This window comes from Cricetulus griseus, chromosome 6, assembly GCF_003668045.3.
Source record: "Cricetulus griseus strain 17A/GY chromosome 6, alternate assembly CriGri-PICRH-1.0, whole genome shotgun sequence".
In the NCBI taxonomy this organism is placed as follows: Eukaryota; Metazoa; Chordata; class Mammalia; order Rodentia; family Cricetidae; genus Cricetulus; species Cricetulus griseus.
Window position 1 is genome coordinate 57,276,630 of NC_048599.1, and position 26,967 is coordinate 57,303,596.

At 42.7% G+C, this 26,967-nt stretch overlaps 2 protein-coding genes and 1 non-coding gene across 12 annotated transcripts; 2 read left to right on the forward strand and 1 right to left on the reverse strand.

The window, feature by feature from the left end:
- Nucleotides 1–1,081: 1,081 nt before the first annotated feature.
- Nucleotides 1,082–20,222, reverse strand: Adal (adenosine deaminase like). Of its 10 annotated transcripts, none has more exons than XM_027422085.2 (11): nucleotides 20,100–20,222; nucleotides 18,355–18,418; nucleotides 18,011–18,141; nucleotides 17,545–17,605; nucleotides 12,312–12,399; nucleotides 9,469–9,550; nucleotides 6,996–7,122; nucleotides 6,114–6,194; nucleotides 5,664–5,802; nucleotides 3,167–3,267; nucleotides 1,082–2,501 (listed from the first exon to the last, which is right to left on the reverse strand). In XM_027422085.2, the coding sequence occupies exons 2-11, from the start codon at nucleotides 18,415–18,417 to the stop codon at nucleotides 2,307–2,309; spliced, it is 1,068 nt and encodes a 355-aa protein (XP_027277886.1). In that variant the 5' UTR covers nucleotide 18,418; nucleotides 20,100–20,222; the 3' UTR covers nucleotides 1,082–2,306. The 10 variants fall into 10 exon arrangements, with proteins under 10 accessions (XP_027277886.1, XP_027277879.1, XP_035302307.1 ...); XM_027422078.2 differs by lacking the exon at nucleotides 20,100–20,222 and adding an exon at nucleotides 19,846–19,979; XM_035446416.1 differs by lacking the exon at nucleotides 20,100–20,222 and adding an exon at nucleotides 19,289–19,439.
- Nucleotides 20,148–22,783, forward strand: Lcmt2 (leucine carboxyl methyltransferase 2). Its single transcript, XM_027422075.1, has one exon. It carries the CDS (start codon nucleotides 20,177–20,179, stop codon nucleotides 22,232–22,234), a length of 2,058 nt encoding a protein of 685 aa, XP_027277876.1. The 5' UTR covers nucleotides 20,148–20,176; the 3' UTR covers nucleotides 22,235–22,783.
- A 2,454-nt stretch (nucleotides 22,784–25,237) lies between these two features.
- LOC113834758 lies at nucleotides 25,238–25,343 on the forward strand. The gene has a single exon (XR_003486669.1). It is a non-coding gene; the product is annotated as a U6 spliceosomal RNA (small nuclear RNA).
- Nucleotides 25,344–26,967: the final 1,624 nt, after the last annotated feature.

The window sequence follows — 26,967 nt, forward strand, 5'->3', positions numbered from 1 at the left end:
AGCCATAATGGTGTCCATGGTGTGTGTTACCATAGGAGTCCTTGTGGATGTCGATGATATGTGCTGCCACTGACAAGGTTGAAAGTTTCTACACCCTGATAAGCTTCTCCACCAATGCAGCAATCCAAATCATACCAAATCAAACCGAATTAGAAAAAGCCCAGGTTTAATAGATACAACACTCCCAGACGGCCTTCCAGTCCCCCAGAGAGGATACGGGAAAGGAAGACTGGAGAAACCATGAGTCTATTTTCTGGGAGGCAGTTTAAATACCCTGTGGGAGTGGTCTTGAGCATCTCTGGGGGAGGGTTCATCATTTAGTGGGCTTTCTGAGATGTAGCAAGTTTCGGAGAGAGATAGGGGAGGGGGGGCTTGGCTGGAACTTCCACCATAACCTCCCAGAGTCTTTGGGTATGGATGCCAGGGGCTGGGGTGAAGCTTCCACTGTATCACAAGGAAGCTTCTTTTGTAGTGGAATTGATGACTGCAGACTCAGTTGAGAATAAGAGACATAAGGTTTCTGTGACAGCCCCCCCCCCCCAGTCTAGACAGGAAGCCATGGAAGAGAACTCTTAACTGTGATAGGGATTCTGAAGTATAGCTTTTCACAGTTGATGGCTTCTAGAAGAGGTGGGGTAGGGAAGGACTTAGTTTTCTTTAAGAGGCTGGCTACTGGGGAGTTTGACCATGTTCCAGTGAGTAGTATATGGGTAACACAAATCGGACTTTTTTTTCCTTTGGGAGAGGTCAAAGGGGAGCTGGGGTGGACCTAGGAAGACAAGGAGGTGAATGTGATCAGGGTACATTATGTGAAACTCCCAAATAATCAATAAATATGTTGGGAGAAAAAAGATTACATTTTATGGATTTTTTAAAAACTGTACAATTGGATAAAGTTAGAAATGTGAGGTTATAAAACACGTATCTAAGAACTTCAAAAGTTTAAGTACTTCCCTTTACTGTGCACCCTTAAAGAAAGACTCACAGAAATCTCAACCTTAGTAATTGAATTAAGGGTGTCATCGGGCTTCTTCTCTGAGATCAGGGAAAACATGTTCTAAGAAGGAGAGCAATTCAAGTATACTTGACTGTTTTAGGATTTTTAATGCTGTGATAAAACACCATAATCAAAAGCAATGTGAGGAAGAAAGGGTTTTATTTTCTCTTACAATTTGTAGTCCATCATCCTAGCAAGCTGAGGCAGGAACTGGAGCTGAAGCAATGGAGGAGTGCTACCTACTGGCTTATCCCTTGTGACTTGCTCAATTTACTTTCTTATTCCACCCAGAACCACCCTGCCTGGGGTGGCATCACCCTCTGGGGGATGTGCCAACCAACTGATTAGGTCAATTTGGTGGGAGCATTTTCTCAGTTGAGGGTCCTTCTTCCCAAATAACTCTAGCTCGTGTCAAGTTTAAAAAAACTAACCAGGACATTTGTTATCTGGTAAAGTCTTTTTCTTACCATGCAGAGCCAATCTTAGTTGTCACTAGTCTTTGGCGAAAGTGGCCATGGTATATGTATTTATGTAAGCCTGTGCCTGTGGGCCATCACCTGGGCATGAGGTTATAGGAGATATAAGAATCTTAGAAGCCACAATGCTACCATTACTAGAAAGATCTTTTCACTGAGTCCTGGTACTGTGGAAGTCCTGGCAGCTTCTACAAAGAAAGCTAAATAGAAGCTAATTTTAAAACAGAAGCTCCAGCTTTATGTCTTTCTCAGTTTGAGTCAGCAATTCTTTTTCGTTAAACTGAAGTAATTACTTTAATTCCCTTTATATATTTCTGAAGATATTATGAGAAGGGCAAAGCCAGATTCTAGCCTTGTCACTAGAGTCACCTGACAACTAGACACCCACACAAATGGTTTCGGTGTGAAATGTGACCTGGCATCAATAGTCTTGAGAAATAATACTTGAAAGAGTTAAAGGAAGTAGAAGGATTCTGATTAAAGGTAACAAAACATAGAGGTCTTCCTGAAGACAAATAGCTTCAACTTCTCAGAAGTTTTATGATCACTAGTGGGGAGTGATAATTTAAAAATAAAGTCAGTAGTGGAGTAAGGGGTTTAGGTAATGACTCTCCAGCCCACCAGCAAACAGCATGGAGGTGAAGCATTCAAGGCCCCAGGGCTCTTAGTCTGAGACATTACTGAACGCTTATCATATGTAAAGTGCTGGTATCAAGACCTCACATATACTTGGTACTGAGCTTGAAGGGAAGTAGAGGACATTTCACTGAGTGGGAAGTGACAGAAGATCTTGGCTACAACATATAATCGAAAGTAGTTCACCTTATCACAGCTTAAAAGTGTAACACTTTGGGCTTCAGGAGATTCCACCTCTTTCTCAGTTCAGATCTGGTATTGTCAGAAGCGAAGATGTAACTGATGGATTCATAAGACAGATCCCACACCTGAGATGGGGTCAAATTAAATGTTTCTGCTGCCAGTTGATATTCTTGAGAAAGGTATGTCGCAAAAACACCCTTATCATCGGTCTGCCAATGTAAACAAGAACAGTTCAAAATAAACAAAGCAGTGCTTTGTAAAAATTAACTTTTTTGTTTTGTTTTGTTTTGTTTTTTTGAGACAGGGTTTCTCTGTGTAGCTTTGGGGCCTGTCCTGGAACTCACTCTGTAGACCAGGCTGGCCTTGAACTCAGAGTCCACCTAACTGTGCCTCCAAAGCCCTGGGATTAAAAGGTGTGTGCCACCACCACCCGGCTAAAAATTAACTTTTTTTGTTCAGAATCTATTTTCCCTGGCTTTTTAAATAGTGAAAAGGAACTTACAGATGCATATCTGTAACAAACTTGTTTATACTTAAAAAAAAAAAAATCAGAGTACTTTAACTCTGGCCGCACATTACAAGCACATTAAGAGCTTTAAAGCATATCCATGCCCAGTACTCGTTCCTGGTCAAATAAAGCAGGGTCCTACTGGATGGATACTGGGCACCAGCATTTTTTTTTTTTTTTTTAAAGCTTTCTCAGACTTGGCCAACTGCCTCTCAGAACCAAAGCAGTTATCACCTGAGCCCTTTGTAGTTTCCCCATCCCCCTGGGGCATTTCCTTCAGGAATTCAAGGCAGTAGGCAAGATAATAAACATATGACTTAATTCAATGTAGCAACTAAAAAAGAGCAGGAATAGAATACTTCTTACACAGATCACAGAAGGATGAGCAATGCTGTACCAGAATCCAAAGTGATGCTGGTCATAAGAGGGAACCGTCTGGCTTTTGATGTTTGAAGTCAAACAAAGTTCTAGAAGAAAGGGGAAAAAATCCTTCTATTAAAAGCAAGTAAGTGAACTCATTCAGCAAGCACCAGACAGACTAGAAAACTTTCCAAACTCAGGTGATTTAAGCAGTTTAATTATTCCATAAATTCTACTGCTTGATATGTGTAATGTGAAACGGGTTCTCAGCTGGGGTGTAGCTTAGCAGAAGAGTGCCTGTCCTGCACGTGCAAGCCTCTGCACTCACCACACACAAACACACAAATTGCAGTTCAGATAATGTACTTGTACAAAGATACCTGTCATCACTGTGATAGCAGCCATACCAGGCAAGGAGTTACTGCTTTCTTCACAATGATGGACTTCCCTTGCTTTACCAAGATAAAGACTACAGGCCTAGAATATAATGAGCCTATTGAAGGGACCAGCCCCCCATTTCGGCAGCCATGACAGTAACACGTGCTCGCTATGACCTTGCCTTGGTCACTAGAGGTTAGCTGCTTGCCTCGTGGCAAGGAACCAATCAGAAGTTAGCTGGTGGCGCTATGCTTTATGGCTCTGGATGTGCTTTACAGACAAGTACACAGCAATGACACGCAGAGCATAGCAACCACCCTGGGAGGGCCTATGGGCCATAACTACCAATTGGCCAATCAACACAGGGCAAGCCCTCCAAGCCTGGAGGCACACCAATCCTAAGCCTGTGCATACCCCTAGACACTCCCCTTACGCTGCCCTACAAGATTGCTCGGCAGCCAGTTCGAGGTGTCTTGCTAGCCATCCGCCATGGCGGGTGGGTGAAAGACCCGAGCTAACATGGGGTTAGCTCGTTAAAAAAACAATAAAGCCTCATGCAGTTTGCATCAAGCTCTCAAATTTGCCTGGTGATTGGGGTGACCGAGGTCGTGGCCTGGGACCCCGGATACCTGAGTTTTTCCTATCACATTCCTTCATAGAGCTTCACATCCATTGATGTTGTTTTAAGACAAGGTTTCACTATGTAGCCCTGGCTGGCCTGGGACTTACTATGTATACTAGGCTAGCCTGGAACTCAGAGATCATCTTCCTCTGCCTATGCAGTGCTGAGATTAAAGGTGTGCACTATCATGCCTGGCCTGATACTGATTTATTGGGATGTATTTGTTGTCTTCTGATGAGCTCCGTAAGAGACTCTCTACTTGGTTTACTGCTCCATTCTCAACAAATGGTGTAATGACAACAAAAAAGAAGTCACTTCATAAGTATATTCACAATCAAGTGTGCGATGGTCAGTCAGGACATAAAAATAGGTTTATGATTTCCCTATTTTTTAAACATGTTTCTTAATTTTTATTTTATGTGTATGGATGTTTTGCCTGTGTATGTCTATGTGCTACTTGTACGCTGTTGTGGAATACTAGTTTAAGATGTTATATTTGTTTGTACTGTGGAATATTTGTTTAATGATACAAAGGTGTGTTACATTCTTTTATGTTGCATTTGTTTGATAACTGTTATTTTGCCTGCCTGAAACACCTGATTGGTCTAATAAAGAGCTGAACGACAAATAGCTAGGCAGCAGAGAGAAACACGTGGGGCTGGAAAGCAGAGAGAATAAATAGGAGGCGAAATCTAGAGAAGAGAGTAAGGAGGGAGAAAAGGAGAAAGAGAGGAGGACGCCAAGGACTATCCACCCAGCCATATAGCCAGCCACGGAGTGAGAAGGAAAGAAAGATACATAGGATAAAGAAAGGTAAAAAGCCCAGAGGCAAAACATAATTAAAGAGAAATGGAATTATTTAAGTTAGAAAAGCTAACTAAAAATAAGCCAAGCTAAGGTCCAGCATTCACAAGTAAGAATAAATCTCTGTTCATTTGGGAGCTGGATGGCAGGCCCCCAAAGAGTACAAAAAACAAAAACAACTACAGTAGACCTAGTATGGGAGAGAGAGAGAGAGAGAGAGAGAGAGAGAGAGAGAGAGAGAGAGAGAGAATGAATCAGAGGATCCCATGAGTCACCCAAATAGAACTCAGGTCAACATGGTTGGCAGTATACATCTCTACCTGTGAACCACCTCATTGGACCCATATGTTAATTTTAGTATAGTCATTTTCAAAATTCTAAATGACCTTTATTTCTTAAGCAAACAAAACAACAACTACAGACTAAGTTCCCAGCATTAGGTACTGTAGCAGTCAGTAAAAGAAGATGGACACAGTCAGAATAAGAGACAAAAGGCCCTGCCACCATGAAACTTACCTTTTAATAGAAGCTAAAACTTTCAGCAATTAAATGAGACCCAGAAAGCACACACACCTTGTGTCTTAATTTGTAAATATATGAATTTTAGAATAGCATTTTTCCACATAAATTTTGCTATCTGGGTCCTAGAGGAAGAAGGACAAGAGGGCTCTCTGGGTGATATGAAATTCTAAGTCTTACCCAGAGGTATCCGGTGTTGCCTCACAAAATCCACCTGACCCAGGGATCCTCCCTCCGGGGAGTTGAGGAATGTCCCGTGCCCAATCCTGTCAGGAAGCAGATCCAGCAGCATTTGTGTTTCTTTTTTCTTATCTGGAATCTTCAGAAAAGTGAAAAGAAGGGATCACTGGCATCTGCCAGGAACTGAGGTATTGTAATATGCCCTGAGTAGTGAATGCCAACATTTTTAGAAAATATAATTACTTAAACCTTCTCAAACTTCTTCAGATCTATAAATCCTTTATGGCCCAATAATTATTTCATGAAGTATGAACATAAAGAAGTCAAAAAAAGAGAATGAGAAAAGAAAAGTGTCTCCCCAAGGTAAACCTATTTCTACTAGTTGTTTACAAACAACTTTACTTTTTAAATTATAATCTGCCCTCTCTGCTCTATGCCAGTATTATTTACCTCTGCAAGATGCAACGCCAACTTCAGGCCTGCTTTTTTAGCTTCTAAAAGAGGCTCCAAGAAGTCTTTTGCTTGTCCTATCTTGAAGATAAAATGAACATGCATGAAAATACTGAGCAAACTAAGGGATCTGGTGGTCTGCCCCAGAGATAAAAGGATGGCAGATTGGCTTCATTTGAACCTCTTGTTTATAGAGAGTCTTTACTGTGCCGGACACTGTAAGGAATTCACCATGGAAGGGCTATCCCAGACCTTGAATCTTAAGTCCAGTACCAGTGAGCTCAGGCCAATAAGCAAATTGAGTATGACAGGCCAACATTTTTATTTCACACAGATATTTAGTATTATGGAGAACTCATTTAATTTAGGAAGCAACAACAACACAAGCACATAAGCATGCACATGCACACGCGCGCGCGCGCGCGCACACACACACACAGACACACACCCCAAACCTCACAAAAATCAGAAAATAATCCACAGCAAAGAATTATTTGGCCCCAAATACGACTAGTTTGAATCTTTCACTCAGGAAGCTGTTGCAATCTTTCTTTCTAGGGGGCTTTTAGGGTATAATTACACTCTTAACAACCTTATCTATCCATCATACACAATGGAATTAACTTCTGGATACAGAGACTGTTACTAGTTGTATACTATCTTTAGAAGAAAGGAGAGACTGGTCATTTCTAATAATATCTATAGTTTATTTTTATAGTATTTGTTCAAGAACCATTAAGAAACACTATGCTATAATATTCTGGTGATCTAGGGCAGAATAGGGCTTCATTAGGTATCTGCTGTACCCCATGCATGAGGCTCCAAACTGATCCTCACCCACTGACTGATTCTGCCACTAAGAGATAGAATACAGTAACTTACAGTAGGGTCTCCACTGAGGTCAAGGCCAAGAACTGTATCCCCAGTAGAGAGGAAGAACTCCTTAGCAAGTTCAACAGTCTCCTTGGCTACTGCCAGGCCACCTCTTCTGTCAATTGCCATCAAATACCTTTAATATAAAAAAGAAAAACACAGTTGATATTAACCTGGCAGGAAGATATTATGATCGAAGTTGAAGCCAGGAATGGGTACATATGTGTCTATAATCAGAGTATCTGGACGGTGGAGGCAGGAAGATCATCCTGGGCTATACAATGAGTTTAAGGCCAGTCTGGGATGCATGAGACCTATCTCAGAAAAACAAAAACAAAAAAACCTCCACTAATTTAAAATCAACTAATCCCAGAAAGGAGTACCTATAATCATATGCCTTTTCCTCATGAACTTAGCCACTTCACTGAGGCTACTAAGTACAAAGCCACCAGAGAATCAGGGCAACCTAGAACCACAAAAATATCTGAGAATGGGTGGAGTTTGAGGCCAGCCTGGGCCACATTAGACCATGTCTAGACCCTGTCTCAAACAAAATGAAAGAAACAACAACCAAAAACCCACATCTGAAAAACTATGATGCACATAAAAAAAAAAATTCTGAATGTTGCTGGAAAAAAGTGGCTAGCTAGTTGGAATATAGCTCACTCTGAAAGGCAGTGAGTCTAAACATGACACTGTACTTTGCTACACAGAAGAAAACATGAATGTCTAAGTAGCATCGGTATCTAGTCTGTTCAAATTTCCAATAATCTCACCTTTCTGTTTGTATCTTTGGGTATTGTCTTTTGTTTTTAGTTTGATTCAGGATCTAAGTGAAGTGTGCAATTTTCGTTAGTCACTTTATCTCTAATCTCACTTTTTTTTTTCTTAAAGTGTATTTTGTGTGGGGGTGTGATCAATCATTTGTAAGTGATGCAAGTACAGATGGGGTGCTGAGCACGTGACAGAGGACAATCAGGTGTGGGTCCTCAAGCACCTTCCACCTTCTGTCTGCAACAGTCTTCCATTGGCCTGAACTTCCCCAGATGGCCTGTGAGCTTATGGGGATCTGCTTGTCTTCACCCCCTATCTCACCATCTCTAGGGTTGTAGTGTGGACACCTGACTTTTTACAGAATTGCTAGGCAAGTGCTTTACCAACTGAGTTGTCTCTCAAACCCCGTCAGTCTCTATTCCTATTCACTTCTCTCCCGTTCTCATTTCTATCCAACCTCTTGTCTTGTAATTTATTTGTTGTTTGACCTACAAAGCTTCCCAGAGTTTGGATTCTGTTGATTGCATCCCTAGGTGAATATGTCCTCTTGTGTTTCTTTCTTTTTTTTTTTTTTGAGACAGGTTTCTCTGTGTAGCTTTGGAGGCTGTCCTGGCACTCACTCTGTAGACCAGCCTAACCTCCAACTCACAGAGATCCACCTGCCTCTGCATCCCCAGTGCTGGGATTAAAGGCATGCAACACTGCCAGGCATCCTCTTGTATTTTTGATACACTGATTAATTGGATCTAGTCTAGAAGCTTAATTAGATCAGATTTAATTTTTTTCTTTTTCTTGTCCCCCCTCCCCCGACAGGGTTTCTCTGTGGCTTTGGAGGCTGTCCTGGCACTCGCTCTTGTAGACCAGGCTGGCCTCAAACTCAGAGATCCTCCTGCCTCCCGAGTGCTGGGATTAAAGGCGTGCACCACCAACGCCCGGCCAGATTTAATTTTTTAATTAGATCAGAATAAATCGTGATGGGGCCAGTCATCATGGCACATGCCCATAATCCCAGCATCTGGGAGGTAAAGGCAGGAGGATCAGGAGTTCAAGGTCAACCTTGTCTACATAGCAAGTTCCTGGCCAGCCTGGGCTACTTGGCTCTGTCTCAAAAAGCTGGCTTTGTTCAAAGTACTGAAGATGTAGTTGACTCTGGCCTCTCTGAACTTACACTCCAGTCAAAGGTTGTGCATACTTCATGACAATACAAACTAATGCCATAAAGGAACATGGGTGAGGAGGGGATTTGGGGGCCAGGAACATGTTGGTCTCTCTGAGGACATAACAGCCAAATTGAGACCTGAATAATAAGAAGGTAGATGTGTAAGGACATGGAGGAAGGCATAGTGCCATTAAGTGCAAGGCACTGAGATGGACAGCCTTAGCCTATAGGAGAGAGAGCAAGCAGCCACATCGTGTGGGACTATCTGGGTAGCTATTGGAAGTCCACTTCAGCTGAACAGCAATAAGAAGCCATACTCAACTTAAGCAAAAATAATGGAATTTTACTTCTACTGAATTTAGGTGACTAAATTCAGAATTGTATTCTCACCTTAAGCAACATGTTTCTTGATTCTATTTTTTTTTCTAATGTACGTAAAAATCAGATAATAGTTGACTTTTACAAAATCCATCACCTTTCCGAGACAGTAAAACATCACATTCTGCTTTTTGAAAGGGTACCTATTAAATTAATGCACCATCTTCTTACCTAACATCAATATCTAAGTTTTCTTGTTTGCATTGTTTTATGCCTTCAAGTATGGATTCCACATAAATCTTCTTCGTCATTCCTGGAAAGAGTGAGAGGAACATATGTAAAGACATTATCATCTATTTCATCCGTCAAACAGCACCACTCTATGCTATGCTAGGGTCTGGTTAAAGGTGAATGAAGCGTGGCCTTTGGTGAAACTTTTTTTTTCAATATTTTACCTTGAGTGTGTGCACGCATATGCACATATGTGTATGAGTACCCACAGAGTCCAGAAGAGGGCATCAGATCTGGAGGTGGAGTTACAGGTTGTGGGGAGCCACCTGATATGGGTGCTGAGTACCAAATTGTTCCTCTGAAAGAACCAATTAAGTGCTGGGCCATCTCTCTGGCCCCAAGGCAAAACGTCTTAGTATTCTTTGTCTGTCTATGGATCTGGAGACTGAACTTAAGCCATCATGTTTGCTAGGCAAATGCTCTACCACTGAGTCACATTCTTATTCCTAAACAACGTGGTCCAGGCTGGCCTCAAACTCATGATCCTCCAACTTCTAACTCACCTCTTCAGAATATCCTACCATCATATACTATCACAACAGGCCATTTCTATTAATGACTGGACTTCAGAAAACTAAAAAGACAGTTTAAAAAGTGAAAAATAGCAAAAGCAACTTTAGGAATAATAAGTGCTTTATAAAAATGTTCATAAACAAATATAAAAGTAATAAAAGACAGAACAAAAAGACCAAAGTGACAAGCGATACAAGCCCAAATAAAAATTAATCTTTGTCCTCTGACTTCCACATGTATGGCTTATTCCTCATACAGAAGTAATAATTTTTTAACTTAAAAAAGTGAAGTAAGAGCCAGTCATGGTAGTCCTACCTTAATCTTGGCATCTGGGGGGCTGAGGCAGGAAGATCTGAAGTTTTAGACCAGCACAGTCTACAAAGTCCCTGTTTCAAAAAAAAAAAAAAAACCAAATAAGTGAATAAAAAGAATTTTTTCCCTTAGCAGGATGTTTTTCTTCTATTCTCAGAAAAAAAAAAAAAAAAGAAACAAAACCCAAGTTCCTTTCTCTCAACCCTGCTTAGGATGTGCCTCTCATCCATGGCCTCAGAGATGTCATTCCAAGTTTACAGTGTTCAAATCTTCCCTGGGGTGCCTTGTAAGATTGTTCCAGAAAAACCTCTTAAATTGCCTTTTATTTGTCATGCTTTGTTTTTTTATGGAAAACTTTCAGTATAACAGAAAATTATAAATAAAAAGTAACAACTATCCCCTACCAATAGATACATCTTATTTACTACTGTGTACACGTGCATATGTTTAGCAGATGAAATGCCATTAGCTTTGTATGTTCAGTAATTTAACACTGGAAGTGTCTTTGCAAACAACTTTTTTTTTTTTTTTTTTTTTTTTTTTTTAGATAGGGTTTTATCATGTTGCTCTGGCTGGCCTGGAACTCCCTATACAGACTGGGCTGGCCTCAAACTCAGAGAGATCTGCCTGCCTCCACCTCCCAAGCACTAGGATTAGGAGTGTGTGCCACCACATCTGGCTGCAAATATTTTTCCTTAGTTTACTTATTTGTGTCTTATGTATGTTCCCACACATGGGCATGCACATGCCACACTGAATAATTTGAAACTCTAGTTTAAAACTGTGAGATAAGAATCTCCTTTTCCCATTTTGACATTTACTTTGATAGTTTCAAATAGTTCTTAACTAGCTATACATGTTTTGATGTAAGATAACATAGGTCTCTGCAGGTCAAGAAGGACTCAATGATAACATATAACTCTCCTGATTACAAAACAAAACAAATCCCCCTGCCCCTGAGATCCTGGCCATATGTAGCCAAGGGCAGGCAGAAACTTACTATTCTCTCATTTCTGCCTTCAGAGGGTTACAGGTGTGAGGCACTATGCCTGGCCTGATACAGCTCTTATGGAAGGTTCTATGAAATTCCTGCAAACCATATCCAGCTCAACTCTATCTTCAAAGGGCTTAACACTTTACAACTTGTTCCCAACCCAATACTATCAGTCTCTAAGGAATCACTGAAATTGACATTTCAGCGCCTGCGATGAAATGGTATTCTATAGCCACTTAGTGACATCATTTCACAAGTGCAGGGCGGGATGAACAACCTTTACCAGAGACAATGCAAAGGTGATGTCCTTGGTGTGTATGTGCAAATCTGTGATGAGGCCAGAGGACACCTGTAGCTATTCCTCCTCAGGTATTTCACCTTGTTTTTTGAGACAGATTCTCACTAGCAAAGGGCTTACCTGCTGACTGGCTGCCCATCAAGCCCCAAGAATTCGCCTGTCTCCACCTCCCTAGTGCTGAGATTGTAAGAGCACTGTGCCCAGCCTTTCTATATCGATTCTGGGTCTTGAACTCCAACCCTTATGCTTACAAGACAAATACTTTACCAACTGAGCTGGCTCCCCATGTTGTCCTTTTCTTGAAGAAAACAAAAACAAAACCCTAAACCAGGAGGATTAGAAGATAAAAGAGATGCTATTTCCCCCTCTTTATAAAAGAGTGCCCAAGGGGACTTTCTACGTTTGATTTAAGAATAACTTCTAAACAATGAGCATCATTGTGGCTCAGGAGTACATCACTTGCCTACAATATGTGAGGTCCTGGACTTGAAAGTCAGCACCATCACATATAATTTTTAAAAGCCATTTTCACCATCACTAATGTACATCGTAAGATTTCATTTATTTATTTATTTTTGCTGAGTAATGGAAGCAAACATGAACCTTGTGTGATCAGAACACATGGCAACAGGACAGTACATTCACTGAGAAGTAATTAAAATCTACCAGTAGCACTTTCTTCTCTGGGTGTACTCCTCAGCTCCAGGTACTTGACACCATCATCTGCAAATTCTTTAATGACATCTTTTGTGACCTGATAATAAAGGCAATGCACACAATGTTGACAATGCTAGGAAAAGGTGCCCAATGCAAGGGCCAAGTGATACAGTCTGATTTCACTTATTAAACTTGACTAGCAAAGGATGTAGGGAATCTCCCAGGTAGTAGGGATTGCCTGCTTTGTCATCCCTAAGACAGACCATGTCAGTTCAGCAACAGTTCCCATGACCCCATTCCCATGTGAAACTAAGTCTGCATATTAGCCATACTTTTTGTTTTTTTATTTTTATTTTTTTAATTTTCAAGACAGGTATTCTAGGTGTGCCTTGAACTCACCTGATTCTCCTTTCTCTACCTGCCTAGTGGCAAGCCTGGCTTCCTCTCCCTTCTTTAAAACATTCCTTGACTTCCTAGTATTTATAACAGGAGATAAAACAGAGAAATGAGTCAAAGCCATTGGAGCCACACAAGGTTTCCATGGTGTTGGGAAATGTCCAGAAAGAAGTACACAGCTCTCCTGATGTTATGATTAGATATTACCTGTGTGTTATCTAAGGTCGAAGCTTAAGGTTCTTATACAAGTTATGTAGAACTGCCTTATATTTTCCACCAAATTCTTTAAGGGCCATCTCTTTCTCTGAGGTATTAGGGAAAATTCCCCTTAGGCAAAGAAAGTGTGTGATAAATAAAACTATCTAACACAGTACAAACCTAAAACCCAAAAATTGCTGAAGGCACTTTTTCCTTTTCTGCCACCAGTCCTAAAAAATAACAAATTTAGGAGGAGGAAAGAACCAGACTGAAGGTCCCACAAGTATGCCTTAGTTGGCCCTTCAGTTGTTAAGCTAATCTTATTCTTCTTTGACTGTGTTCACATGAGCCTGCAAGTGCAGTGTCTTATTAAAGGAACAAGTGTTGGCTGGTTCTACAAACAACCCACTTTTTTGGCTCATGAAAGCCAAAAAGGTATTTTTTTGCTTGTTTGTTGTTTTTCAAGACAGGGTTTCTATGTGTAGCTCTGGCTACACATGGAGCTTGTTTTGTCTGTTTCCCCAGTGCTGGGTTAAAGGCACGTGCCACCACCACTCTGACGAAAAGGAAGTTTTGTTTGTTTTTTGAGACAGGGCTCCTCTGTGTAACAGACCTAGTACTGTCCCAGTACTCGCTCTGTAGACCAGGCTGGCGTCGAACTCACAGAGATCTGCCTGCCTCTGCCTCCCGAGTGCTGGAATTAAGGGCTCAGGCCACCACTGCCTAGCTTCCAAAAAGAAATTTTTAATAATACAATGGATAGTTCAGATTCACAACACAGCTAGAATATCAGACAGAGACTACACTGCTCAAGGAACGCTACAGCATTCAAAATCATGTCGTTCATAGACAACAAGATGCCACTGCTGCCTCAGCAGAGTATGAACCGGAACTTCTAGCACTATTGACCCGAGACCCTCTGGGGACTACTCCCAAGAATACCAACTTGCTGCCACTTCCATAACAAAGTGCGGCCTCATCTTTGCAGGCTGAGAAACCTAGATCTCATCAGTTCCCAGAACTACAACCAGGAAGGGCCAACTTACCCTATTCCACTGAGACCAATAGAGAAAACAGATGCTAAGAGCAGCTGTGTTAAGGGCTGGCTCTCTCATCTGCTCCAATTCTTGCTCTGGACAGAACACAGTCCAATCAGCTAAATTCCTGCACAGGAAAGTATATGGGCTCTGGAAGAGACACTATTCTGTCACTTTGTGTGTGACTTTTAGTAAGCTGCATTTCATTTCTCTCTTCTTGCTTTTTTTGGTGAACAGTGCTGAGAAGTAAATACAGGGCACCATGCAAGCTGGGTACCAGTGAGCTCCAATCCCAAGATACTTTTAATCTCTTTTTTGTTTTGCTTTTTTGAGACAAAGTCTCTGTATAAAGCCCTAGTTGTTCTGGAAGTCACTAAATAGACCAGGCTGGCCTCAAATTCACAGAGATCCACCTGCCTCTCCACTCAAATGCTAGGACTAAAGGCGTGGGCCACCATACCTGGCCCTTGTGGAGCCTGACTCTATCATATTATATATAGGTCATCTTGACTAGAGTTTAAGTGAGCCCCATGTCTTAGGGTTTCTACTACTGTGGAACACCATGACTAAAGGCAACTTACAACTTAATAAAGGAACAAGTGTTGGCTGGTTCTACAAACAACCCACTTTTTTGGCTCATGAAAGCCAAAACTTACAACTTTCTTTTTTTATAATTTTTTATTTAGAAACAACCTTATTTTACATATCAATCCCCCACCAGTTCCCTCTTCCTCCCATCCTCCCCACCCACTCCCCAAGGATAGTGAGGCCTTCCAAGGGGGAATCATCAAAGTCTGTCACATCATTTTGGGGGAGGGCCTAGGCCCTCCTCCCTCTATCTGGGCTGAAAAAACATCCCTCCATAGGGAATAGGCTCCCAAAGTCAATAGGGATAAATACTGGTTCCACTAGTAGAGATCCCATGGATTTCCCAGGCCTACTAACTGGTACCCACATTCAGAGGGCTTGTTTCAGTCCAATGCTGGTTCCCCAGCTTTATGACTGGGGTCTGTGTGGAGAGCTTACAACTCTTAAGTCACACTCCAGCACTGACAAAAGTCAGGGCAGGAACCTGAAGCAGAAGCAATGGAGGAGTGCTGCCTAGTGGCTTGCTTCTCATGGCTTGATTAGCAGGAGTACACTGCCCAGAGTGCTGAGCCCTGCCACATGAATCATTAATCAAAAAATGCCCAACAGACTTACTACAGACCAATTTTATGGAGGCATTTTATCAATTAAGATTCTCTCTTTTAGCCAGGCATGGTGGGGCACACCTTTAATCCCAAAACTGGGGAGGCAGAAGGAGGCAGATCTGCGAGTTAAGGCCAGCTTGGCCTACAAATAGACTTATGGGACTGCCAGAACTGTTAACACATGAAAAACCTGTCTCAGTGGGAAAAAAGATTCTCTCTTTCCAGATATGTCTATATGGCTACTTCACTGTCATCACTTGTAGATGCTCACGCCAGCAGCACTAAACCAAATGCACAGAATATGTTATGTTGGCATCCAAGAGCTTTTCACCAACTTTCATTCTGAAACAAAATGAAGCAGGTGAACATAGCATTACTCTAACAATGATGTATTAAGCTCATTGTTTGCCCTGCAATATCCACTAATAAAGTAAGACCTGAGCCCTAGTGGTAGACACTGCGAGCAGTGTTCTCTGCTAGCTCCTAAACAACTAATAAGATTGCATCCTTTTAGATACCTATAAATCCCTGTGCATGTCCTCAACATAGAGCTTACTGCATTATATAAATCCAACTACTGGCAGGACTATTTCTCCAACATCCTATAAAACCCCAAAAGCAGGGATTGTATCTCTTTATAGCCCCCAAGTATTTGGTATAGTGCCTAGAACATTGGGGATACACCGTCCACTTTTGCTGAACCAAATTATTAAAGTTAATTCTTTTTCAAAAGGGAATCAATACAATTAGTGTGCTTATTCCAAAGAGGAAGAAACTGACTAGTTCAAAGGCTAATTCTCCAGAACCCACATTGTATTTTTTTTATTTGCCTTTTGTGTTTGGTGGCATGCAGTTATGGTGTAGATGTCAAACCCAGGGTCTCTTTCATACTAGGCAAGCCCTCTACTACTAAACTACTTACCTACCCATTTTTTTCTTTTATTTTTTGTATATGTCTTTTTCCTTCTCCCCTTTCTATAGTAGGAAATTACCAATACGGAGTCAGGTAGAAATATAAGGGTATTTAATAGGGAAAAGCCTTACTTACAGAGCGAACCAGCCAGCCAGTGGTAGTCTGTACAGCAAGAAGCAAAGAGAAAACAAAACCGAAATGCAGTCCCCCTACTCACTCTGACCACACCCTCACAAGCCCTCAGCTACTCCTGTAGCCAGCCCCTAAGAAGGCGTGGCTACAGCTTCCCCTACACCTTTCCTTTGAATGGCTCTCTCTCTCTCTCTCTCTCTCTCTCTCCTCTTCCCTCTGTGTGTGTGTGTGTGTGTGTGTGTGTGTGTGTGTGAGAGAGAGAGAGAGAGAGAGAGAGAGAGAGAGAGAGAGAGAGAGAAAGAGAGAGAGAGAGAGAGGGTGGGGATGAGGTGTTAGTCTTGCTATGCAGTGCAGGTTGACCTTGAATTTGTGATCCTCTTGAGAGTTGAATTATAAGCATGTGTCACATTTTTCCTAATGACCTGGTAAACACCTGTAATCCTAGCACTTGAAAGGTCGGAGGCAGGAAGACTAGGAGTGTAAGGCCAGCCTCAACTACAGAGAATGCATGAGACCAGTCTGAGCTATATGGAGAGAGAGAGAGAGAGAGAGAGAGAGAGAGAGAGAGAGAGAGAGAGAGAGAGAGAGAGAGAGAGAGAACAATGTAATACCCATCTGAGGTCAAATGTTTCTTTTTCTTTTTTTTGGGGGGGGGTTGTTTTGAGACAAGGTTTCTCTGTGGCTTTGGAGCCTGTCCTGGAACTAGCTCTTATAGACCAGGCTGGTCTCAAACTCAAAGAGATCCACCTGCCTCTGCCTCCCAAGTGCTGGGATTAAAGGCATGCACCACCACCACCACCACCACCACCACCACCACCACCACTCAGCTAAATATTTCTTTTTTTGAAGGTTTATTTTTATTTTATGTGTACAAATGTTTTTCCTGCTTGCATGTCTGTGCACTATGTGTGTGCAGTGGCCGGAGGATGTCAGATCTCCTGGAACTGAAGTTACAGAGGATTGTAAGCCATAACATAGGTTCTGGGAATCAAATCTGTGTCCTCTTTGGTTCCCAAATATTGCTTATGACTTGCCATATATGGGAAATAGGACCAGGCTTTCCTGTCTATATTATTCCGTATCCAACAGAACAAGTTGACCTTAGTTCTTTACTCATTACTTCCCTTTTCCTTCCCTTCCCTCCCTCACTCATTTCTTTAACAATAACAGACTTTACGATAGCTCTTAGGCCAATGCCTTCTATAGATTTTTAAAAGAGTCATCATTACAAAAAATTAAAAAAATTAATGGAAATAAACTGGGAGGGAAAAAACCATTTTCATCAGAGCCCTAATGAAAGCAAAAAATCATATGCAGTGAAAGATGTTCATTACTTCAAAATTCACCATTCTACAATCCCTTCCATGTCTCACCATTAGAATATCCTCAGCACTAGTAGTAAGCTGGTGAATAACGTGGAACATCTGGAAACATCTACAAACGAACAAAACATTTAAGTACACTTTAATCAACAAAAACCTGTTACTCAAGAACTCTAGAAAGTCAATTTAATAGCTAAAAATAAGATATTATTTATTTATATTTCAAAGTACAAAATTGTAATTCCCATTCTGTAATCCTCCAACACTAGCAAATAAGGTAAAATCCGTATGCCTTTATTTTCAAATCTAAGAAGCAGCTCAACATAGTATTACTTAACAAACAATATGAATCATTACAAATAGTGTCAGTAGTCTGACAGCTGGAAAAATGCTGTATGTTAGGCTGTATTTCCCATGCCAGGTGTCTATTTTATTTAAGTATTAAAATTTGATTCTTATATATTACAATCTCAAAATACTGACAGACAAAAAATTCTCAGGACCTCCCCAAACTCACTCTTCTAAAGTCCTTTTCTTTCCCTTGTCAATCATGGTCATGTGATCATGAACTTTAAGATGTGGCTTCTTGGCTATTAATTTCTTCATGGTATTGGAACTAATGGAGCCATTCAAGTGGGCATGAAGCTCCTAAAACAAGAGAATATATAATCAGTAAAAACTTACCAAGTATCTATTAGATTCACAGTCCCATACCAGGCTTGGTTATTTGTAGTTTGTACTAGGCAAGCTACCTGATTTAGCTATACCCTTTCTAAGTATCTGCCCATAAAATTTACTTTTCTTTTGTGAAAAACAATATAAAAGTCATTATGTAACAAGAATTCTGAAGTTAATTCTTACCACTTTTGGCAATTCCATGTAAAAGTCTGTCTTCCATGGCCACTTCTGTCCTTCTGCCTCCATCCTTTTAATAGGAGGCAAAGATTTCTCTTCACTCTTGGCTTGGACAATACACTTAAGTCAGAGTTTCTGAGGTCCTGGACTTTCTTCAGATTGCTTTACTTACACATATTTAAATAAGACTTGCTTTATGTGTAGTTTTGGGATCAATTTCACCTACATTAATGGATGTAAGTATTTTCAGATGCTGTATGTTAAACAAAGAAACACACTGCTATTTCATTTTTCCACCCTCTCCTGAGCTAATCTTAGGTGTTTCTGAAGTGGGGAAATGACTAGTAAAGGGTATGAAAAATAAAAAGTATTCAAGCTAGTACGGGATGTATTAAAATTCAGAGTTAGTCAAAGGTCAGGATCTTACTTCTTATCTGTTTGTCCCTTTCACTTCCTATCTACTGGGTAATATCAGGTTAAAGTGCACATGTGGCATGTATTTCTTTAACATTCATGCTGCAACAACACCTTCCTTAAATGGGCTGGGACTGTCCAGGACCTGATCTGGGCCCAGATCCTGTCTCTGGATGGAGTCTTGAACTTACTGTCTCTTCTCCTCTGAGTACTAATGCCTCCATTAATATATCTTACACTCACTGAGTCATTCTGCCACAGAAACTGCTCCCCTAAGATCACTAATGAGCTCCTGAACACCAAAACGTAACACTTTTCAATCAGCTGGAATTCAAAACTCATACTTACTTGTTTCGTACTACTGCTCTGAGTTAGGTATTCTTAAAAATCATCCTACTTTCCTTTCCTAATTCAGCCAGACACAAAATGAGTAAGTGATAACGTCTCTACACACCTCTGGGAGTGCTTTCTTACTGATATAACTCCTAGACACCCAATATAGAAACTTCCTTTTATAAACACCAACCTGAGTTGCTCTCTTTAAAAAGGAGGATGGGAGGACTCAACATGCCACAGGGAATAATTGCATCTCTTTCATAGCGATTTTCAGCAGACATACTCAACACCACATAAAAATCACTGAATTTTTGGAAGTGGAGGAGAGTGCCATTTTACAGCTGAAGAGAGAGTGAATACGTTACTCTCGGTAGACCTAACATAGAACTGTAAATAGGTGACAATCAATAGCAGGTATGGGTGCAGGGGACTAAATTACCAGTAATTATCTGGAAAGGTCTCTTTTCACTTTCCATCTAACCTAATTTAAGATTTAAATGCGTTCTCCTTCGCAATGAGAACATTCAATAAAGGAGTAACTGTTAACTTTTTTTTTTTTTTTTTTCTAAACAGGGTTTCTCTTTGTAGTCCTGCTGGCCGTCCAGGAACTCACTCTGTAGACCAGGCTGGCCTCGAACTCACAAAGACTCGCCTCCCTCTGCCTCCCGAGTGCTGGGACTGAAGGGGTGCACCACTACCGCGGGGAAAGAAACTATTGCTTTCGCGCAAGGAACAATCTATTCTTGCCTGCTAAAGATCCGCGGTGCTGGTCCTTTGCAGGAAGTCAGGTTGTCAGGCCCCGACTCGCCTAAAAATGTTCTCAAATACAAGAACCTACAGGACTTTTTCCCTCACGCCGAAAATGTCTGTAGAAGAGTGGTAACCAGCTCCCCACACTGCCACCTAAGCAGAGCGCGTGCTGTCAAGAAAAAGTGATCTGGGAAAACCAAAAGGTCTCTCGCGGGTTTTGGCAAAGCGCGCTCTGCTCGGAAGTGACGCACCCTAGCCCCCGGAAGCGGATGAGGAGCAGCAGCCTGGTGAGTGTTTCTTGTGGAGTATCGCGAAACCTCTTCTGGCCATGGGCCCGCGAAGCCGCGAGCGCCGGGCGGGAACGGTCCAGAGCACCAACGACAGCAGCGCCCTCAGCAAGCGATCGCTGGCCGCACACGGATACGTGCGCGACGCCTTCGCGGCGTTGCTGGCCCCGGGACCTGTGCGGCGCACGCCGCTCATCCACCGCGGCTACTACGTGCGCGCGCGCGCCGTGCGTCACTGCGTGCGCGCCTTCCTCCAGCGCACCGGCGCGCTCCCGGCCCCGGCCCGGGCGCAGATCCTGTCTTTGGGTTCAGGCTCCGACTCGCTGTACTTTCGACTGAAGGCTGCGGGCCTCCTGGCCCGGACTGCCGTCTGGGAGGTGGACTTCCCGGACGTGTCTCGGCGCAAGGCGGAGAGGATCAGGGACGTCCCGGAGCTGTGCTCGCTGACCGGCCCCTTCCAGGTCGGGGACTCGGCGTCCGCTCTGTGCTTTGAGAGCTCGGACTACCGCATCCTGGGCGCGGACCTGCGTGAGCTCCCTCGACTAGGCGAGGCCCTGGACTGCGCGGGCCTGGACGCCACCTCACCCACGCTGCTCCTGGCCGAAGCCGTGCTGACCTACCTGGAGCCCGCCGGTGCCGCGGCCCTCATCGCCTGGGCCGCCCAGCGTTTTCCCGACGCCCTTTTCGTAATCTATGAACAGATGAAGCCGCGAGACGCCTTTGGGCAAATCATGTTGCAGCACTTTGGGCGGCTGCACTCTCCCCTGCACGGCCTGGAGCTCTTTCCCGACGTGGAGGCCCAGGTGCAGCGCTTCCTTCAAGCTGGCTGGACTGCCTGCAGCGCCCTGGACCTGAACGAGTTCTATCGCCGCTGGCTCCCCGCAGAGGAGCGTCAGCGGGTCGAGACCCTCGAGCCCTTTGATGAGTTTGAGGAGTGGCATCTGAAGTGTGCCCACTATTTCATCCTGGCAGCATCTAGGGGAGACACTCTGTCGGAAACTCCCGTGTTTCCACCCTCAGAGGCATCATTTCGGGTAGATCCTGCTTCCCCTACGGGGTTTTTTTCTGCCACAGTAGTCACTAGTGACCACCAGCACTCAAGCCTGAAGAGATATGGCCACACCTCTATCCTCTTGAGCCCTGGCATTATTTTCAGTGCAGGAGGCTTTGGAGAACAAGGGGGGCGACACTGCCGAGTGAGCACATTCCACTTGCTCTTGAGATCCTGTGACTCTGAATGGAAAGGCAGCCAAATAAGCTCTCTGGGGACTGGAGGCCAGTGGGATGGACGCCTTTATCACACCATGACAAGGCTTTCAGATACTCAGGTTCTGGTTCTCGGAGGGAGACTGTCCCCAGTAAGTCCAGCTTCCAGGGCTCTCCAGCTTGATTTATACAGAAGTGAGGATAATTGCCCTGAGATTCAGAATGTAACAGTAACAAAGGCTGCCTTGGAAGAAGGTCCCATGTCACGTTGGCGGCATTCAACAACAGAAGTATACTATCAGAATCAAAGATACTTACTTGTGTATGGTGGCCGAAGTGTGGTAGAACCTGTACTAAGTGACTGTCATTTCCTTCACGTAGAGACAATGGCTTGGGTCAGAATCCCAGTAGAAGGGGCAGCCCCGGAGGGTCGGCATTCCCATAGTGCCTGCAGTTGGCAAGGAGGAGCACTTATCGCTGGAGGTCTGGGGGCTTCTGAGGAACCATTGAGCTCTGTATTCTTTCTCAGACCAAAGCCCTCTGGATTCCTCTGGGAATCAGTAGATATCCAGCCTCCCATAACCCCAAGGTACTCTCACACCGCTCATGTATTTAATGGAAAGCTGCTTCTGGTTGGAGGGGTCTGGATTCATTCCTCCTCAGTTCCTGGAGTGACTGTTATCAATTTGACAACAGGGTTGAGCTCTGAGTATCAGCTTGACACAACATCGGTGCCATGGCCATTAATGTTGCACAACCACAGCAGTGTCCTCCTTCCTGAAGAGCAGCAGATCCTGCTTACTGGAGGTGGAGGGAACTGCTTTTCCTTTGGTACTTATTTCAACCCCCACACAGTGGCATTAGATCTTTCTTCCTTAAGTACAGGGCAATAAAGACTGGACTCTTTGGACCCAAGAATGAATTTGGTTGTAGCTATTGCCACCCCCCCCCCCAACACACACACACCTTTCTTACCACACTACTGAGTATAGAACACGAAAAAAGATCACTAAAGTAAATACCACCAATGAAATGGTACAAAAATAAAGGAGTGTCTATACTTCCTAGGAGCCTCAGCACCATGTGTCCAGTTTATTGGGTTTCTGCCAATTTTCAAATCTTAGCCATTTATTGAGTCACAATAACCTTTAGCCTAAGTAAAAACTTCCCAAACCTGAGACTGTGACTTAGATTATATTTTGGAAAAAGTTTCAAACAGATCCTTGGTTAGAATAAAAGATTAAATATAGATAAGGAATACATCATTTTATATACCTGTTGAAGTGAACACTGCAGTTTAAAGATTTAAGCTTCCAGTTTGAACATAGGACTAGCTTTAACAATGAGAAAAAGTACAAACTTGAAAATTGTGCTTTTTGATCTTTTTTTTTTTTTTGGTAATGTTTTGTAAGTGTTAATAAAGCAAACAATTAGTGCCTTAATTTTGTACCTGCCAGATCTTTCTCTTTCTCTCTCAGCCAGCCATCACTGTTCTGAGGCCTAAGCAGCTTAGATTTATAGGCAGCATTGTCAGCTCTCTTCTTGTTTTCGGTTGAGTTCCACAGGTCAGAAGAACTGTAAGAAGGAGGGGGAGCAGGAAGTGAGCCAAAGCAGTGCAGCTCTTCCTCTGCCAGTCTGCAGGTTAACATGGTGCGTTCTGTCAAGGCCATAGCTGCTGTCATGTTACCTATGCAGTAACTAATTAGGCAGAGCACTAATACTGCATTGCCTCAGGTTTTAGGAATCGTTCCTTTTCCCTAACCTGTTCAGACCTAGGAGTTGTGCTGGTTCCTTGTTGGAGCTGAGCTGCATTCCCCAATGTAGTATATTAGTTACTTTTCTTTCTTTTGCCCTGAAGAAACACCATGACCAAGGCAACTTACAGAAGGAAGGGTTTGTTTGAGTTTTTGGTTCCAGAGACAAGAGTCCATCATGGTGTGGTGGCTGGAAGCAAGAATGCTGGTAACTCATATCCTTTACCATAAGCACAAAGCAGAGAACAACCTGCAAACAGGGAGAGGCCAGGCCTGAAGATCTCAAAGCACAGCTCCTCCACCCTCCCAACCCCACCCACAGCTACGGCACCCATTCCCATCCTATGCTGTATTTCCTTTAGCAAAGACACACCTCCTAAACTTCCCCAAACAGCACCACCATCTAGGGACCAAGTGTTCAAATTCATGACCCTGTTCTCATTTTATAATCTACAGTCATTAAACTTCCCTCAGTTATCCCCAAAATGATGGGACAATCTGTTTCTGTTGAGTTTTGGATAAATTAATGGCACTTCTTAAATTTTGAGATAATCTGTCATGTATGTTGTATATAACATGATCTTCATAACTAGGAGGTGGTGTCTTCAAACTGTTAGACTAGTGTGATCCTGGATGTGGTAGTGTCTTGAGATCCTGTAAGTGTCCAGCTGATTATTATTAACCATTAATATTAACCTTTTTTAAAAGATTTTATTTATTTATTATGTATACAACATTATTCTGCTTCCATGTATATCTCCACACCCAAAGAGGGCACCAGATCTCATTACGGATGGTTGTGAGCCATCATGTGGTTGCTGGGAATTGAACTCAGGACCTCTGGAAGAACAGCTGGTGCTCTTAACCTCTGAGCCATCTCTCCAGCCCAATATTAACCTCTTAATGAACTTTATGACATAGAGTCCTTTTTCTCTAAAGGTTTTTTGTTGACTGTACATAAAGGGTACTTAGTATTAAAACTGAGTAGGTTTGTAATTTAACATAAACTTCATGTTAAACTAACATGAGACTTTGTAATGGAACTCTCTGGAAAAGTTATTGCTTATGGCCAGGCATGAGTCTTGGAATATAGGTCCGCCCACGTCTGACAAGGCTCTCAATGTGCCATGTGCTAGATGATTGACAACAGCATGATTGGTGTGTTTCTTGTTTGTAAGTTTACCACAGCCTACCTCCAGCTTTCAGGAGCAAGTCAAAGGAGAATACTATGAAATTAGTGTTCTCAGTGTGGAGCAGATAGTACCAGAGGCCTGACTACAAACCCGTTTCATTCGGCTAGTATCATCAGTCATTATAAGAAGGTGCAGGAAGGTCATCAAGAGGATGCTGGTGTGTGCCAGAACCAAAGCAGTGCGGCAGGGCCTACTCTCCTGAACACTGCCAGGCAGCTCATTATGAGTAATTAGGCTTGGGCTTGTTCCTTCAACAGAACTAACTTGTGTTTTCTGGGAGCAATTATAAGATTTAGCATGCCTTCCAACTTCAACCGCATTTTTGCAACATACTTAGTTAAACTCTTCTTAATTAGAACACGTAGTAGTTTTACCAGAGCATTTGCCCCATGACTTTGGAGCAGGACTCTGTATATTCTGGTTAAGCATAGACTAGTTTCACAAATGGCAGTGGGCAGCAGTTGGTGAGATGGACCACACTGAGAACTAGAATTGGATAACTTTTGCTTCTCTGTTTTTTGTTTGTTTGTTTGTAATTTTGTTTTAAAATTCTACCGTCAGGCTTTGGGGTAATTTTGAGAATTAATTTTAGTGATTGTGTTTCCTCTTTTCCTGATTTTTTCCTTCCGGACCAGAAAAACTAGTAAGGAAAGAAAAGAATCTTTACTCTGAGTCTCATAAGCAGCATACCATATTAGAATGAGAAAACTAGGTTTGAGGCTGGAGAGATGGCTCAGCAGTTAAGAGGACTGATGACCCAGGTTTGATTCGAAGCATCCTTATGGAGGCACACAATCACCTGTAACTCCAGTTCCAGGGGACCCGGTGCCCTCCTCTGGCCTCCAAAGACCTCAGGCACACACGTGGTGCACAGACCTACAAGTGGCAAAACACCCATACATATTTTTTTTTTCCAAATAAGAAAAGACTAAGAACAACTGCTCCTCTAGTGCTGGCTTTGGTAACTCATGCACTAAAATCGGAATGATACAGAGAAGATAGCATGGGTCCTGTGCAAGGATGACAAGAAAATTTGTGAAGTTAAAAAAAAAAAAAACCCAAAACTAAAACCCACAACTATTCTTAGATATGTTCTTCAGAGGTTAAGCTAACACTTCTTTGTCTACCCTCTGAGGTTTTCAACTAATGTCCACTGTTAGAGCCAGGGCAATCCAACACTTTCATAGAGGCCCTAATGAAATGACAAAAGAAACTTAGTTCTGTGTCCTTGCCTAAGAGCAGACTCAGCAAGGCCAGTTTGGGGATGGTGGCCAGGGCCTCAAAGGAGTTAAGGTTTCAGTTCCTTGGGAACTTGGCTTTTCCCCCTGAAGAGACTAGAGTTATCTGTCAGTCAGGCTTAAGGCTGCTGTTCGCTAAGTCTGTAATGCTCTTGAAATACCCTGTGTTCACTTTGTGCAACATTGCTTGATTAACTTCCTGCTGACTTTGTCCCACTATATGATATTTCCTGCTGCTCTGTCCCATTTCTCCCCTGGAAATAGTATATGAGATGCTGTACTTCTGACTAAGGCTTGTGAGTAATCAGCTTGTCCAAGAATTCCTGCTGCCAAACTTTCCTATCTTCTTTAACTTCTCACCTCCTGGCCATCACTCAGGACCTTGTCACTCAAGAATGACCTACTGGTTCAGGTTAGTCCACCTTTCATCTTTCTGCAGCTTTAATCCTTCTGAGTGGTTAGGGAGATGGATCAGATATGTTCCCAAGCACCTGTTCCACAGGTATCTCTTTCGTGATCCTTTTCAGACCTCAAAGTCCTCATTTATTATCTATGCATTTTTTGATCACAAACTCAACCTTCATCGACCCATGTTTGCTCTCAAGCTTATCGCATGAGGTACCCCCAAATGTAACCAATCTCTCTCCATGTGTAAGAGAAGTATATTTGATGACTCTGAGAATTAGTTACTGGTTGTATTCCTAATCATAGGCACTATCCAGTAATGTCTAGTTTGATAGCAAGGCTACAGTGAGCTTGTTGGGTGTGATGGTACATCCTTGTAATCCAAGCAGATGGGAGATTGAGACAGGTGGAATGTAACAAGTTCTAGACAAGGCAGTTACACACTGAAACCCCACTCTCAAAACTATTATGAAATTGCTTCCCTGGGGGAGATGTGAACAATGTCACCCTCCTCCTAAGGTCCCAATGATAAGTCAAAGGACAAGCCCAAAAAGTTTATGGGGCTTACTTACAGAGCAAAGGTGACCTCAAAGCACCCACACAGGAAAGTCATCGCCTCACTTTCCAGTTTAAGACAATAACTTTGTTGTTTGATGCTGTGTATGTCAGGCTAGCAGGCCTGTGAGCCTCTTGGGAGTCTTCTGCCTTCACCTGCCATCTTACTGTAAGAGCACTGAGGCTAGAGATGTGCACTGCAGGGCCAGGTTTTCTGTAGGTTTTCATGCACTTTACCTACTGCACCAGCCCCAATTCTTTCAAAGTCAACTTCCTTAGCCTGAATAAGAGGGCTAGACCTTCTGGTGTCACTCCTAGCTTTATTTATTAATTTATTTGCATGGCAGCCGGTGGGGGGCAGGATGCAATGGTGTGGAGGCCAGAGGACAACTTGCAACAATTGGTTCTCCTTCTGCCATATGGGTTCCAAGGGCTGAATAGGTACTCAGGCTTGGCAACAAATGCCTTTACCCTCTCCAGC

Bases quoted from the DNA above. Each gene is read 5' to 3' on its own strand.
- Adal (XM_027422085.2), bottom strand. From the start codon at position 18,417: ATGGAGGCAGAAGGACAGAAGTGGCCATGGAAGACAGACTTTTACATG. The intron at 12,400-17,544 runs GTGAGACATGGA...CTTTATTATCAG, and splicing joins GTGCTGAGGATATTCTAATG to GTCACAAAAGATGTCATTAA. The intron at 3,268-5,663 runs GTAAGACTTAGA...CCTTTCTTCTAG, and splicing joins GCAACACCGGATACCTCTGG to AACTTTGTTTGACTTCAAAC.
- Lcmt2 (XM_027422075.1), top strand. From the start codon at position 20,177: ATGGGCCCGCGAAGCCGCGAGCGCCGGGCGGGAACGGTCCAGAGCACC.